General features: G+C 47.3%; 1 protein-coding gene across 2 annotated transcripts in view; it reads right to left on the reverse strand.

Annotated features, from left to right (window-relative positions):
- Window positions 1–16,682, reverse strand: part of LOC149359389 (queuine/queuosine transporter SLC35F2-like) — a 291,042-nt gene that overhangs the window by 64,863 nt on the left and 209,497 nt on the right. For both annotated transcript variants that reach the window (XM_089571608.1, XM_089571609.1), the window contains one exon: window positions 5,003–5,112. In XM_089571608.1, coding sequence (XP_089427734.1) covers window positions 5,003–5,112 — 110 coding nt within the window. The remainder of the gene's footprint in view (window positions 1–5,002; window positions 5,113–16,682) is intronic.

Here is a 16,682-nt window from a genome sequence, read left to right on the forward strand (position 1 = left end):
ACTTGCATGGAACAAATATAAAGGCCGGAACAATGTGCACACATATAAGTGACCACTTTGGCATATATATGTGTTTAGAGAAGTGTACTATGCCCAAAAAGAAACTTGTACCGCAATATTTTCAGGACTTTTCAGAAACAGCCATGGACATGTTTAAAATGCAAATTTCATGTGTCGATTGGAGTGTTGTGTTTAATGAGACAGAAGCTGAAAGTGCTTTTAATATATTTTTTCTGCTATTTTTAAAAATATACAATCAGTGTTTTCCTATGAAGATACTTTCAAAGTCAAAGAAGATACGTAAGCCGTGGGTGACAAGCGAACTTCTGCGAAAGATGAAAACAAGGGACAAACTATATGCTAAATTTCTAGCGACTCGTGATCTAGATGTATTAAAAACTTATAAAATATTTCGCAACAAATTGACAAAAGAGATTAGGTGTGCGAGAAATGATTACTTTTGCAATTCTTTTGAGACCTCAGCAGGCAAGACAGATGAAATTTGGAAAAAACTAAACGCACTCCTATACCGCCGCACGAATCAAACTGTTGTTACGAAGATCGAGCTTGGCAAGGAACAAATTTCAGGGGCACGATTGGCGGACGAGTTCAATAGATATTTCGTCAATCTTAACCCAGACAGTCCTACTGATGGTGCACTCAGTTATATTAAAGTAGCACACCAGGAATCCCTTTTCTTGAGCCCTGTAATTGAGAATGAAGTTGTTTCAGTATTTAAGGGACTAAACAATAGCAAGAGCAGCGATGCAGATGGCATAAAAATCCAGCCTGTGAAACATGTAATTGAAATTATTTCACCTTGCTTGGCCTACATATTTAACCTGTGCTTATTGCAGGGAGTGTTTCCGAAGCGATTACAGCTTGCGAAAGTCAGTGTTGTATAAAAAAGGTGATAAGAACGACGTTGCTAATTATAGACCTGTGTCAATACTTCCAGTTTTCTCTAAGGGTTTAGAAAAAGTGATTCTCTTCAAAATGACTAACTTTTGCGATAAACACAACATACTAACCAGGTCACAGTTTGGCTTCCGTAAACACCGGTCAACAGAACTGGCATTACTAGAACAAAAAGAGTTCATCTTAAATGCTTTTGAGCAAAAAGAATTGGCCTTAGGTGTGTTTGTGGACTTTACGAAAGCATTCGACTTTCTAAACCATTCTCTCTTGCTTAGAAAATTAGAAGCATATGGAATACGTGGAAATGTTCTGAAGCTGCTGAAATCGTATTTAAATGATCGTCAGCAGTATGTTTACCTCAATGGTTTCTCGTCAGTTGTAAAACCAATAACGTCAGGAGTACCTCAGGGAAGTATCCTTGGTCCCTTTTTATTTAATATCTATTTAAATGACATTGTACATATCGACCCGAACACTAATTATATAATTTATGCCGATGATACGACTATGCTTTTCTCCGCTGCGAATCCTAATGACCTGATCACTAAAGCAAACAACTCATTAGCACGGCTAAATGATTGGGCTAAGGCTAACGCATTAAAAATTAACACGTCAAAGACTAAGGCCATACTTTTTCGTCCCAAAAATAAAAACGTTTCTGTTAATACAGATTTGTTGTTAGGCAACTCCAAAATAGAAATAGTCTATGCCTTCAAGACTCTTGGTGTAGTCTTTAATGAACACCTGTCATGGGATGATCACGTGGAACATGTTGTTTCCAAGATTTCAAGCATCGTAGGAGTTACATACATTAATAAAGAGTTGTTGCCATTAAAGGTGAAGGTCATTCTTTACAATGCTTTATTTGACTCTCACATTAATTAGCCCACTTAGTCTGGGGGAGTACTACTGCTACAAATTTAAGAAGAGTCCTTACATTGCAGAAACGAATGCTGCGACATGTTTTTAATGTTCCACGGGATCACCCAAGTTTGCCTTTATATGAAAAATTAGGGATTATAAAAATCACCCAGCTCTACCCTTACCGCCTGTGCTTAACTTACAAAAAAGATGTCAAACAAAACATCAACTTCCTTTCTTCCTTAGCTACCTTAACAAAGAGAATACCTTCGCATGATACACGTTGTCGGGAAATCTGGAACATTGAGAGATGCAGAACAAACTACGGAAAGCAAATGATTAAACATAAACTGCCAGAAATATTGAATATTTGTTATAGACACACCGTACATCCCGAAAACGCATCAAAGCAGGACCTAAGATTTTTTTTTTTTTCGTGCTCAAATGTGTTTACTTGAAGATCATTTTTACCTTCATCCTACTGTGCCTGAATTGATTTTTTTTTCTCCTTTCTTGGATCTTGTGCTCTTTTTGTTATGGCTTGAAGTCTGCTATTTTCCAAGCGTAAATATGCATTTGTAGTTTTGTGTATGTCTAGAGCCATGTGAATGCGATATATCTTAAATAGCACTAGAGTTATATCAGTGTATACAAATGGTGTCTGTTTGTTTCTTGTTACTACGCTGTGTCTTTTTTTCATGATAACTTGCTTTATTACGCGTTATTCTTATTTGTCATGTTAGCTATGATTGTTCTTTGAAATGTATTCTGTTGTCTGCTGATTTCTGCCTTGATGGAAGCAATCATGTATTTGATATGGGGGGGCGGGAACCAGTCAAGCTTTCCAGCTTTTTTTCCCTAACCTCCCCCATCATGTTGATGGAAATAAAGGCTATTATTATATTATTATTGGGAACTGGCTGCAATGCATGGTTCTGTCACAGCTATGTAAACCGACCTTTTCAATTTTGCGCCACATGTGCCGACGGATATATGTTTGAACGAAATGTGTCGATTTTTTACGCGAGGAGGTTGGTTTAGTTGGTTTATGCCGAATTTAGAGATTCTTCACGCGGTGAACAGTAACGGATGAAGGCGGTTAAAGCGAATACCGTCCATAACAGCACAGCCGCGCGGTCTGAACCGCCAAACCGGTATGGGTTGGATAGAACACGCAGCTTTCGAAAGATTCTCTGCACAATGAAGCAAAGCATACGTAGACTGCAAGAACGGTGGCAGTGCCGTCAGTGAGGTAAAGCTAAGAAGAAAAAACACGCCCATAATTCCCTGACTATGCTCCCTTCAGTACTGGTAGCAATTGCAATGAAAATGACCGTTGTGACAATGGTAACAAATAAAATACTAACGAACGCAAATTGTAATGCCAACAATGACAACAATCATTGTGAAAACACCTGCCAAGGACAGTTTTAATGGTAATCATTTACAGCTGCATGCCATACCAGTGAAGCGCGACAAAAAGTTAAGTCACGCTGATAACAGACTATTGCCAGAAGCGCACATTTGGTTACGGTAGCTTGCGAGCTCACACCTGTTCGCGGCACCAGGCACAGTGTAAACAGCAAACAAGTTTCCATCTGCGGCAAACACGGAAGATACACACTCCCCATTCTTGTTTAAAAAGGAATAAAATCTCCTGAGTGCAGTAGAGCATGTTCTTGTTCCGAAAGCACATGTAAAACATAAATAGGAGGAAGCTCGCGCAGGCCTCTGAACGAAAAGCAGAATACGTGCACAGCGCGTATTCTGACAAGATGAATGATGTAATTAATTTGCTTGCGCGTCTTGGCCGCTCTGAAGCCCATTTTCTACGAGCTGTTTTAACCCCCTAATGAAAACCTGCGATGTCAAGCGATAATGCGTAGGAAATGATCGTGAACAGCATTATGCGAAAATAGGCGCCGAGATATGCGAACGACCAAATACCCAAGTTCTTTTTTTTAAAATCTATACCAATTTTGCTTTAAAAAGCCGTGAAAGGTACGACAATTTAATGCCATTTAATGCCATCTGTGCAGGTGGGTTGTACGGCACGGCGGACATTATGTACGTGATAGTAGGTAGTTAAACGACGATTAGTTAACTACTATTAGCTAACTGACTTTATAGTTTTTTTTTTTTTGCTTCCGGGCAAAATATTACATAGAGAAACCAGAGGCAATCAACACGCCCTCACGACCGGAAAAATGAGATTGAAAGCCAGGTTCTTCGACAAGCCATGATGGTGTATTTTCCTGAGCAGAAGGTGACTTGTGATATATTTCTCTTTAAATAGTATTTCATAAAATGACCTGTCAGTTACAATGCACGCAGAGAAAAGGAATCATTCAGGAAAAACAAAACAAAAACTGTTGGGTTTAACGTCCACAAACGACCTACGGGCTATGATGGACGCCGTAGAGGAGGGCTCCGGCTTAATTTCTACCACTTCCGAACTTTTAACTTTGCACTGACATCGCACAGCTCTGGGGCGGCTTCTGAATTTGGCCTGCATCTAAACGCGAACGCCACGGCCGGGTTCGGACCCGAGTACGCTAGCTCAGTAGCCAAGCGCCCTAACCACTGAGCCGCTGCGACAGGTTTCGAAATTGTGCGCTATTTTCTGAACATAGCGGTTGAAAAAGAGAGAGGGGGCGATATGACGATGAAATTACAACAAACAAAGAAAACACAAGTGATATGCATAAATACATAACCAACAGCATGCATTCCACGCTCATTTAATGGACACCATCCCGCTCGGCCCAGGAGCCGCGCGAACGGTCCGCCCACCATACCCAGCCAGCCTGCATAACTCCTGCACGTGCACGATTCAGAGTGCGCGTGCATACATAATTGCACAGCGGCCACTAATGCGCGGGTGTTGTACTCCTCGTTGCAGGCTCGGGCGGCGACGGGCTCTACCAGTTCCAGCCGTTTTGTGCGCCAGAGATAGAGTCGTAAGTGCAAGTACGAGCAAAGCGGTCGTCTTCTCTCTCCCCTGGCCGCCATTAAGACAGCTTCAGCCCCAACCACTTCGTCCTGGAAGACCGAGAGGAAGTAATCAGCACGCGAAGTGCAAGATGGGAGAGTTCGCCCGCCACACCACTCACCGCCTGTGATCATTCAGCCATTACCGGAGCTGGTTCGAGTTATCACCAGCTGCCTCGCAGGTATGTGTACTGGGACGCCATGTAAAGTGGTGCAAGGGAATCACGCTCACCCGTTGGGATCTGCAGGTTGTGAGAGGACTGCAGGATCTGGCTGGTGACACCCGTGGCGCAGAGCAGTCCGGAGAGGACTTGGCCTAACAGCAGCGCTTTCCACACCTCCCTGGGGAAAAGACGGGTATAAGGGAGCGGGGGAGGAAAGAGAAAACGGCATTCGACTCATCAGACCAACGAATTCTTCCATTCTGAAAAAAAAAAACAGACCAAAAACACACATAAGCTGGAGAATAGCAAGAACGGAAAGGATATGCAGAAGAAGAAACCGTACTTTCACAGTGAGCTTCTTAATATTCTTCATATAATATCTACAAAGATCGCTATTCTGTCCTAATTCTCGGGCGTCTTAATCTGTAGTTTCTCAATTTGTGCTTCTGAAATGTAAGACCAGTCGTGTTAGAAAACAACCACTGATATCGAGGGCTTTTACATTTCAGACTATTTGCCGCCGCCGCGATCGCTCAGTGGCTATGGTGCTCGGCTGCTGACCCGAAAGGCGCTAGTTCGATCCTGGCCTCGGCGGTCACATTTCGATGGGGGCCCGTGTACTGTGCGACGTCAGTGGACGTTAAAGAACCCCAGGTGGTCGAAATTTCCGGAGCCCTCCACTACGGCGTCTCTCATAGCCTTAGTCGCTTTGGGAGGTTAAACCCAACAAAACTAAAATAAAACAAATTTCAGAGTCTTCTCTTTCCTTTCTTAGCGAGCTAACGACTGCAGACCGTTGAGCCGACACGACATACCGTACCTACCAAATGCTGAGAGCTGCACCCAACAAACAACAGTACGTGCTCTTCAGTGCACCTTTCGCTGCCTGCATTCAGGTCAACGGTGGGGAAAAAATTTGTTTTGTCGCGCAGCGCACGTTGGAAAAGCTTCAGACGGGTGACTGTACACGCGGGGAATGCAGGCTAGTGAACAGCTTCCAATGCGCGAATGATTTGTCGCTTTCCAAGGGCGCATCAATAAATTCACGTTCAGACAGCCGGTATTTGGTACGGCATTCAGCGACTACCACAGCAGATACCTAAAAATATAAAAATATAGAAATAAGGAAACCTCGACTATCGCCGCGTCGGCGTTCTGAAAACCATCTCGGTGCATAAAGGTGGGCCCGAACGGCACCCCCTCACGGAGCTTAGCATGCGAGACGCAGCTGGTTCCATCCATCCTATACCTGTCGGACTCGGGTCGATTCCTTGCGGTGGTTTTCTTTGCTCTCTTTCCCGCTAACATTCTAGAAAAAAAAATATAGCCAAACCGCACCCAACGACGTGACTGACATGGAATACGGTGCAAGGGTAAACTGGGAGCCGTCCATCGAACCGAATGCACAGACCATGCCTTTCAAAGGACGCCGCTGAAACGGGCTTGAAAGGCCTTCCTGCAGTTACCCAGGGCCGGGTCATGTCGTGGGAGCACTTTTAAGCGCACGTTCTTTCCGTGTTTGACGAGTATACAGGTAAACTGTGAAAGGGCACTAAAGAGACGTCTCACTTTTTTTACCCCCCTCTAACACACTCGGAGCACGCAGCTAGACGCAAGGAAAGGTGCGCTGGCACATTTAAAAAGCTTTTCGGCTGCCTCTTTCCTTATTACAGGGCGGGACAAGGCAAGCAAAACGAGCGAGGCGAGTAGTAAAAAAAAAAAAAAAGGAAGACCATTGGGAGGGTCATCATTCCTCGCACCATATGGCACTCGCTTATCACGCGGCTCGCTTTCCACACCCGCGGCCACGTTAACGACGCGCCGACGCAAAGGGGACCCATCACCCAAGCGGCGCCTGCCCCAGCAAGGTGCGTGTGTGTGTGTATGATGTGAACGCGCACAAGCCGGCACCGCCGGCGCGCGAGCAACTGCGACGCGTCACGCAAGGGGGCAGCGGCGCTACCCGCACGCGGAATAAGGGAGGCAGAAAGGGAAGGTAGGGAGAAAACCAGGGAAATAGGGACACCGGAGCAAAAAAAAGTAACAAAATGGCGCGAGCTAGATGAGGAGCGACACGAGGGTGCGTGCAAACCTGGACGCACGGAGGCTGCGCGAAGGACGAAGGGAGACGGTTCCTTTTCTCCCCCGCCCTCCTTCCCTACATCCCTTTCTGGGGTGAGCAGAGCGAACCTCTTTCGGCTCTCGCCATGCAGAAAGAAAGCGGCTCGCAGCCTGGCTCGCAGAGATTAGCGGCCAGACGGGATGGGTCCGCGGACGACCGGGGGCTATTTCGGGGAACGGCAGATGTGCAAAAACCAGGCGCGCGAGAGAAAAAGAGGACACGAGACGCCCGGGAGAACTAAGATGAGCCAGCACGAAAGCGCGCGCACGCACACACAAACACACGCCAGCGGTTCCAAAAAGAAGCGGCCGGCAACCTGAGCAGAGGCACGAGCCGGAGCGGAGTTAGTTATACGAGTCTAACTGCGCCGACAACTATGCCCATCAAAAGTAGCGCGAGCGCGCGCGCCTCTTATCCGATTCCTTCGTCCGTGTCGGACTTCTTCATCCCTTTTTTCTCTTTAATTTCCAGTTCTCCCTATGGAACAGCCAGATGTGTTTTCGGCTCCGCGTGGAAATACCCGTGAGTACAGCGGCAAAAGCTACGGCCCCGCGAGGATGTTTAGGGGATAGATGGCCGGACGCCGCTCATAGCCGTCGTCGTAATGTGCGACGCGCATTAGAACGACGTGTATTATTCACGCGTAAGCCGCACCAGATGCAACAAGGCGCCCGGATTACGAACGGCTTAACTTTCGACGGGACCGAAAACTTTTAGTCAAAAGGCCGCGGTTCTGCGGCAGACCCGCTGCCAAGTGTGAGCGGGACCCCAGCTGGCGCTTAGCGTTTCGTGGCGAGAGGAGAGAGAGAAGGCGGAAGCAAAAGGCGCTAGGTATCGAGAAAGGAGCCACGCTTGCTGGATTTCACGCAGGTAAGCTAGGACGAAAGCAGCGAGACGCCCACGTGAACCTCTTTCCTTACTCAGTCGCCCACTCAGGTTCATTCAAGTTTAAGTTCTAATGTAATATCGCGGGCAGCGAGTTGGCGACGACTCAGCTACGGCGAGCCCGAGCCTGGCTTCGGCCATGGGACAAACCAGAACAAAGTCGGCGGCCCTGTCCGGAAGAGCCGCTAGTTTCCGACAAAGCGCGTTGAAAAGAGCCCTCGTACGCCTACGCGGCTTGCTGCGGGAGTGCGCCTTCCGCCCTCATTAGCTTCTGAAGCGGGTACGCCGCGGTTTCCACATCAAGAGTGACACTCCCTGTTTACAGCCGCGTGGGGTATGCTCTTTCATGCTCTGATGTCAGCGGACGTAGCTTATATGAGCGTGTTTTGTACGCCTTTAACGCATGGCGGTTGCTATTTATTTGCATTTTACGTCACTCTCGTCTAGTCTGAATTTATGTAGTTGTTAGCATCACGGTAGATAGCACCAATAGCAATGTTAAGAACAAGAAAAACATGAAAAACGAGTGGCTTAGGTAAGGTAACGTCAAATTCCATTTTCTATTTTGCCAACGGTAACTTTTCATATGCAATGTTTTCATAGCCCAAAAGTGGACTTTTTCTTACTCTTTTGACCGGAAACGAACGCGAGTGCTGCTGGAGCTGCGCAGCTGACATGCATCAGTTATTACTAATTGTGCATGCATGATTTCAGCCGGATTTGAATTGATCGAATTGATAGTGCAAGTTAAAATCTTCTACATAGATATCCTTCTAACCTGAGCTGCTTTGCTAGGATCTGACGATAGCGTTGAGATTGTTTGTTGAATAAACCTCTACGTGAAGCAGACTCAGAAAAGCGTAACTACAAGAATCAAGTTTACTCCAGACTCAGAAAAGCGTAACTACAAGAATCAAGTTTACTCCAATTACGCAGCTTAGTATTGTGAAGTCAATAAAGGTGCCCATTGGATATGACATTATACTCGAGGAGCTTGGAGTACACCACGGAATGAACATTGCAACGCATTTCCAGTAGCATGCATTAGACTACCGTTACACGCCACCGCTTATATTGTGCAAACACGCAAGCGCATGCAAAGAACCGACAATGCCATTTCACGCTCACGAAAAACTACTGGGCAGCGCTCCTCACTCTCCGTGCTCTGAGCACGCAGAGGGACATTTTTGTCGCAGATGCATGACTTAACAGACCGACAACACGGCACAGATGGTACCAGCGCAAGTAGAAGGACACCGCACAGCGCTAGACTGCGACTTGAGGGCCCTGCAGATCTCTTTTCCAACGGCCTGGCGATGGCTCAAGGAGGCCAAAATATGCAGCGAGATCAGGGGAGAACCGACCGCGCATGATTCAAGAGCAAACGTTGGTACTGACAAGTCGCGAGTGTGATGATATATCGACACATTTTACGTCCCTTTCGAGAGACAGGAAACGGTGTTCAAGGGGCCCTGATTAAACCAAAGCACTACGCGAGGTCTAGATGCACAAATGTTTAACGTCTGGAACTAGTGGCAAAAAGCTTTTCAATCTTTTCATTAATTCGTTTTTCTTCTCTTAAAGCTGATGGCCCCCCTCATCAATGCGGCATAAGCAGCAGGCTTGTTTTCTTGCTGTGGCTGCACTTGCTGATGATCTAGGCGCTAAGCTGCAAGCCTTCTTCATTGTCGAGGCGCGCAAAAAAAGAAAAAAAAAAGAAAAACATAATGCGCACTTGGCTCCAGTTCTCAGCAACAAGTACTTAACGTCTACGCATATTTCATCTCCTGCCACCCGCAGGCGACACCGCGTAAAATAGAGGACGGGACGCCGTGACCGTTTGTGATATCGCCGTGTTTACCACCGCCAAAAGGCACTTGAAACATGTTTCTTAGGCCCGTCTGAGGCGGCGCAACATCAGTTACACACATTTTTCGATAGTCTCAAGTGCCGAGTCCATCTTCGCTCACCTCACGCAAGTGATATATATAAAAAAAACTTGTTTTCGAGCACCTTATTAGCTTTCGGACAACTATTTGATTGTTACGCCCCTGAAGAAACCTCGAAAAGAACAACTTATCAGTGGTGACGTGGCAGTTTTATGGTGGTCGTAGCGTGTGCCCTTCAAAGCGTGCTTCACCTTTTGCACCAGGGAGTTAGGTGCTGCCCAACACTGGGTCCTACGTGTTAGTGTCGTAGGATGTATACGGTACGGTAGACACTGCTTGGTGATTTTGTTCCCACGCAGACTTTCCTTGGTGAACACTGCGTTCGCACCAGGGCACCAGGTGTGCGTTGCCTCTTGTACACTGCAAGCGGGGCGCTTGACGAATGAGGCAATCATTTCTGCGGTTAATGCGTAGTGAACGCACTGCTATCGCCACCATGTGCCAGGTGGTGCACTCTTAGGGCGAACACGCGAGTGTGTGGCCGAGCTTTTCGTTCTTGTCATAAGGAGGGGATCCTTATGACATACATATACATATGAAGGAATCCAACAGCCTCCGAAATCAAGGTGCAATGGGGGATGTTTCTGCAGAGGCGTTCTCGTATGCTCCTTGATTTCGGTGGCTTTTGACTACCTTCATATGTATCTAGAATATTTAGGCGATTAAAAAATGAGGAGCGTCAGTGCGATAGAAAGAAGCAGGGTCGAGAGCTTATAGTAGGAGAGTGAGAGGCACAGATGTACAGAGGAAGGCGGAGACGTCGCTCTGACAGGTCCTCCCGTGGCCTGCAACTCTTCCCTGTGTGATGCGAGAAGAGGAAAAAATAGGATTATGATAGGTGATGACGCCAACAGGGGAGAGGTGAGACAAGCACATCATCGACATGTGTAACCCCAGTTCCTGAAAACAGCGCAAAAGACAAGGACACAGAAAGCAAAGACACACACAGTTCTAACTTACAACTGAATTTATTCATGAAATATACATGTATATATACACATGTATATTTTATGAATAAATTGAATTGTAAGTCAGCGCTGTGTGTGTGTCTTTTCTGTTTCCTCGTCTTTTGCGCTGTTTTAAGGAATCATGGTTCACCAACTAGCCAGCACGTCTACCCTTTTAAGTAACCCCAGTGTCACGCTTTGCGCGCGTAACCCCAAGACCAACGACCATGGACCATGGACCCTGAAACCATGGACCATGAGCCTGTGGAACACGAAAAAATGGACCATGAAACCATGGACTCTGAAATCTAGGACTTTGAAACCATGGACACGAAGCTATCTGTGGCACTCGGCTGCTGACCTGAAAGACGGGGGTTCGATCCCGGCCGAGGCGGTCGAATTTCGATGGAGGGGAAATTCTAGAGGGCCGTGTACTGTGCGATGTCAGTTCACGTTAAAGAACCCCAGGTGGCGGAAATTTCCGGAGTCCTTCACTACGGCGTCCCTCATAGCCTGAGTCGCTTTGGGAGTTAAATCCCCATAATCCATAAACGATTTCTGAAAATTAAGCATGTCCTTTCTATTCCGAAACCCAAGTGTTTCGCGGGTTCCGGCGGCGGTATCGTGCACTAAGGGTTGGAGGATCTTATATTGAATAAAAATATGTTCTATCGTTTCCCTGTTTGCATGCAGCAACAGCAAACATCATCCGTGGTGTCAATTTCTTACCGTTAGCACTTCGTCCACAAGTAGTAGCCAGCCCTGGCCTCGAAAAGTAAACCACTCCGTTTGGAATTGTAAAAAAAGCTGTTCCTTTTAATCTTAGATTTAGCCATTCTATAGAGCTCCAGCATCGGCTTATCTAGCATCATTTTTTTGCCAGTGAGTATATTCTAAGGATCATAGTTTCTGTTCCAAGGTTCTCTGAGCATCAGTTTCTTCCCTTTGACATTTGTATCTATCAGCAAGCCATCTAGTCCTTCGCCTCTATGTAGTATCGATACTGAACCGGTATAAGTGTCTGAAAACGTTTGCCACCCATCGCGTCTCATTCTCTGAGTAGGTATGCCCCCCGACGGGAGGGGGAAGAACGAAGGTTACATAAACCAGCGTGAAACTAGACCGAGCACAAGCGAACAGAAGAGAGACGGCACCGGGTCCGCTTATTTTCTGTTCAGCTACGTTCGCTCCGCTGTTTTCCCAGTAAATCAGCACCGAATAGCACAGCAAAACCCAAACAAACCGCACTGGCCACCAAACAAGTCGTGAGCGCGCCAACACGAATGTGCAGTTCCAACCTATTTTCAGCCACCGTTCAGATGAAAAGACAGGCTCGGCTTATGTTTGAATCTCTTTCTTTGTTTCTTTTATTTTCTCCTTAGGCACGCTTTTGGGCTCACTGCAATTTGCCTTCTTTGTGCAGTCAAAGTTCACAGAAGATTTTCACAGGAGTGTTTACCTTTCACTCTAACCGCTAAGATTTAAATACTGCACAGTCTCCACGACCAGGTAGTAAAAAACAGTGAGGGGGCGTGCTTCACTCAGGACCACCCGTACACAAAACCCCGGAAAGAGTAGCACAAAAGAAACATAGTTCACACTTGAACTACAAATTACGGTTCGCGTGGATGCTTCGCTCCTGTTTCTTTGAGCATCCTTCCATTCGAGCCAAAGAGCCTCAGGTGTTCACATTCACACAGTTCGCTTTTTCGTACGCGCCGTGCATCGAATTTCCTCTATAAATTGGGCTTCCCACGTAAAGCCATCACTGGGTGCACTGTAAAAGCGTAGTCACGTGAGACTGCATTCCGGTCGAGGCCAGGATTTTGCAGCTACCGTGCATCGAGGTAACACAACACGCCCCAGAAAACCTCCCCCGTTTGATGGGGTTCAAACTCGGCGTTCCTGAAAGTCGGAGCGGCGCGGGTCCTTCAGGGCACGAACGCGAAAGCCCCGCACGAGCGCTATATGCAAATTGTAACGAACTAAGCATTTTTTTTTGCACCATTGTGAGAAGCTAGGAAAAAAAAGGCGAACAAGAGGCGCCCCTTCTTCTCGCCGCGTTCCAATCAACCGAGCGCCGCGCTGCCGCATCAAAAGGGCCAGGCGACGGTGGAAGCTCCGGAAGAGATTAGGCACAACGCCTAGAAGAACTAAATAAAGCAAGCTAAACCGCGGCACAAAGCCCAAGCGCGCGACGCGCGCTAAAGCAGTGCGAAAACGAATTCGCTGCGAACCACTTCTCACCGCTTCTTCCACTCACTCCCTACCCCCGCATACACACACATCGCGGCCAATTGCCTGCTCTTCAGCTGACAGACAAAACACACGCACGCACGCCCTCAGCTCGCATTCTCGGGTTTCGTGATTTCCCGACAGGAGTAGTGTTTCGCCGTCGTCTTTTCCTGCCTCATTCTTCTCACTCGTTCGGCTGGCTTCGTTCTCTCCCCATAAAAAAAAGGAAAACGTAATAAACCAGAATAAACAAGCGCGGCGGCGTGCAGCGTAGTGAGGCAGGAGAGAGCGGCTTGCACGGCTTTAATCTAGTTCGCTCACTTCACGCTCCTTTGGGCTCCCTAGGCCTGCGCCCTGCAATGCGAGCGGGCGGAAGATCTCCATTTCAAATGAACACACAAGGGCCTTTCTTTTTCTCGCGCAAGTTTTTCTTTTTCTTTCGTCCTTCACTTCATCCCGCGCGGCGCTGTCTGATTACTGTCTCGCTCCTCAGTGAATCGCTGAACTCGTGCGCGCGCGAGCGTTCGTTCCGCACAGAAGACGACGAGAAGAAGAAGAAGAAGATGGAAGACGAAAACCACGCGGGACTAGTAGCAAACGAGGCAGTAGTATCACGGCCTAACAAAAAAAGAAACTGAAGAGGAAAAATAAGCAGCTCAAGTCAGGAACCGGAGGAAGGAATACGAGGAGCGAAGACGGAGAGGGCGAAAGCAAACAGACGGGGAGTCACGGATTGAGAAAGAGTGGTCAGCAAACAAAAAAAAAGTAATGATTTAAAGGCAATAACGCGTTCCACTAAAGGGGGAAAAAAACGAGCTTACACGCAATGAAGTGGAAAGAGAGAATGCGAAAAGAAAAGTGGGCACACCCAAGGAGGCTTCGCTTAGTTGCACACCCACAGTGCTCAGGATGCCCGAGAAAAGATGCGGCTCCGCGAAAGTAAGAGGCGAAGTAAAGCGAATCGGACTAGACAGAGAGACCGCGAGCGGTGATGTAACCGGACTCTGCATTCAGTACCCCATGGCCGCGTGTAGACCGATCTCCCGATAGAACGAAGCGACTCTTAGAGAAGAACGAAGGGAGGAAAAAGAAATCGCAGGCAGTAATTACAAACATGGCTGTTCGCTGAACGGAGAAACAGAACAGAGCTTCATTATGTTCCTTTTCGCGATTGCTCCTTCGTCTAGTCTTTTTTTATGTGTTTTTACCGCCAGCGAGAGGCAGCTAACATGCCCGCAGGAGTGATTTCAAGGCGGACACACAGACGTACGAAGGGAGGGGGCGGGGGACCTGCCAGTGCTGTGCTCTTTCTACTGTTTACGTCTATATAGCGTTGGGTGCGCGTCGCTCCCCCTATGAGCCAACTCCGCCGACTACGCGAAAAAATACAATGTAGCGAAGAAATATCTTTCGAAAGGTTTTTATGTCTTTCATCTCTTTCGAAGAGTCTTTGTGGGCTGTGGCTTCACGGAGCAGGACGGCACAAGACGTCAGGGATAGAAGGATAGAGAGCAGGCCTGTGTGTCTCGTGAAGCCGGGCGGGCAAAGACGAAGTAGCAAAGGGAGGGCAGGAGAGGGAGAAAGGGAAGAAAAGGAGAGTAGAGAGCCATCCGTTGTAGCGGCTTCGTCGATCTTTTGATCGTCGCGCCGCCGGTTTCGTGACTCGCTCGGCGGCGAGCCGGCGATACGCTCGAGCGCTCTCGGTAACCAATGCCTTCTTGCTCGAACGGCGGTCGCCGGGATTCAGTGCACCGCAGGTCGGCGCTGCAGCTAAAGTTCGATCCGATCGAGGTCAACTAACCTGGCTGCGTAGCCGCGGCAAGTCTTCCTGAGGTTCGCACAAGACAGCGCATGTTGTAACAGACACCAATGTTTTGATGCACAAAGAAAAAAAGTTAATTAATCAAATTTCTTTCACAAATATCTCGATGGAAATTGATACCGCTGGTGGCGGCTGCCGGAACTGCCTTCAGGTGTATGTCCGGATACTACGTTTTCACGGATGATATGTGCTCTCTATTAGCATTCTCATACCACGTAGTCATATTTAATTATTGCTTTCTTACGATCATTGTCGTGATCATAAGGTTGCCCGAGCCCGTCCTGGGCTAGTCATGAATTCAAAAGGCAATTCTTTAGCCTCGAATGAAGCATAGGAAGGCACCAAAGAGGAGATGCTGACCATTGCAATAGCTGCACCAAGTATCAAAAACACCAAAATAGTTCAAATTGAAGTACCGCGAACTGAAGTACCGAAACTGCTGCAGCCTAAAACCGCATCTTGACTAGCTGGCGCGTTTGTTTTAGTCTTTCAGTGTTGGAATACAGACTGACAACGGTTATGTTGATCGGACAGTGATCGTAAAGCCGCTACGCACAAAGAACTTTTATGCAAGAATAGAAGTCGTCCGCACGGGCCAGGAAAAAGACAGGTGAAAAGCAGCAACTGCATACTATAGTTGGATGCACCTCAAGAATCGAGAAGGAAGCGGCAGATGGCGCTCAAAGGAGACCGTCTCGGCAGCGGAGTCAAGCGATTTTCATGACACCGCGGCTAATACCATGAAGTTGATCTCCTTCTATTGGCCACCCACTGCAATTTCACGGTACCAGGTCAAAGGAGATTGACCACGGTGTCAAGAGAACCGGTCCACGCTACTGACTGGAATGCTCCCTCTGAGGGGAGTTGTATCCCACTATAGGGGCATGTCTAAAGGCTGAAAGTGAAGCAGGTCCAGAGAATAGAATGTGCACTATTGTCGGTTTCGGTCCTCCGAGGCTCCCTTCTCGCTGGCCTGAATTTTCAATTTATTTATTTCAAACTACTGCAGGCTAATTATTTCAGCTCGAACCTTTTTGAATAACTACATCCTAAAAACATTGAGAGGAATAATTTAGAAAACGAAGCGCGCTTTTCCGGACCGATAAGATATGTGCCAATATTACGGCGAAATCAAGCGACAAAAATATGCATGCCACGAGCCGACGCCAATCTCGCATTCTTCTAAACTAAAACGTATACTTAAGCCTACTACTTCCACTTAGGTGTTAAAGTTGCATGTCGGAAATTTCCTTTTCGGCCTTTTTTTCTTGGGCAACTAATTATTCGGCCTCGTCGACAAAAATGGTGTGATTGCAAACGCAGACAGATGATCAAGGGCGATATACGTTACTATAGTCGGATACAAGTCAAGAACGAAGCGACTTTTTCCCGAGAAAGGACCCCCCTCTCAGCCAATGCCATCGGCAGCTTCTCAGGAAGCAGCTAGAGTGACTATGCAGGGAGCGGCGTGACAATGCAGGGAGACCATTAACATCGTGCATGGAAGGTGGGTACTGTCCACTTTCATGTGCCACTCCCTGCATTGTCACACAAGCAGGCTCATGAGTATCGGTCGACGCCATTGGCTGGAAGGGTGGGTCCTCTGACGGGGAAAAGTCGCTTCGCTCTTGAGTTGTATCTGACTATAGAGCGAAAAAAATATTAAAGGGTATGCTGGATAAGCTCACATAACTATTTTATTTTTGCCTGTGCGTCGTTCGTTTAACATGCATAGCATTATGTACTGTGCGATGTGGGTGCACGTTAAAGAACCCCAGGTGGTTGAAA

Source organism: Amblyomma mixtum, chromosome 2 (assembly GCF_055824585.1).
Source record: "Amblyomma mixtum isolate Tamu chromosome 2, ASM5582458v1, whole genome shotgun sequence".
Classification (NCBI taxonomy): Eukaryota; Metazoa; Arthropoda; class Arachnida; order Ixodida; family Ixodidae; genus Amblyomma; species Amblyomma mixtum.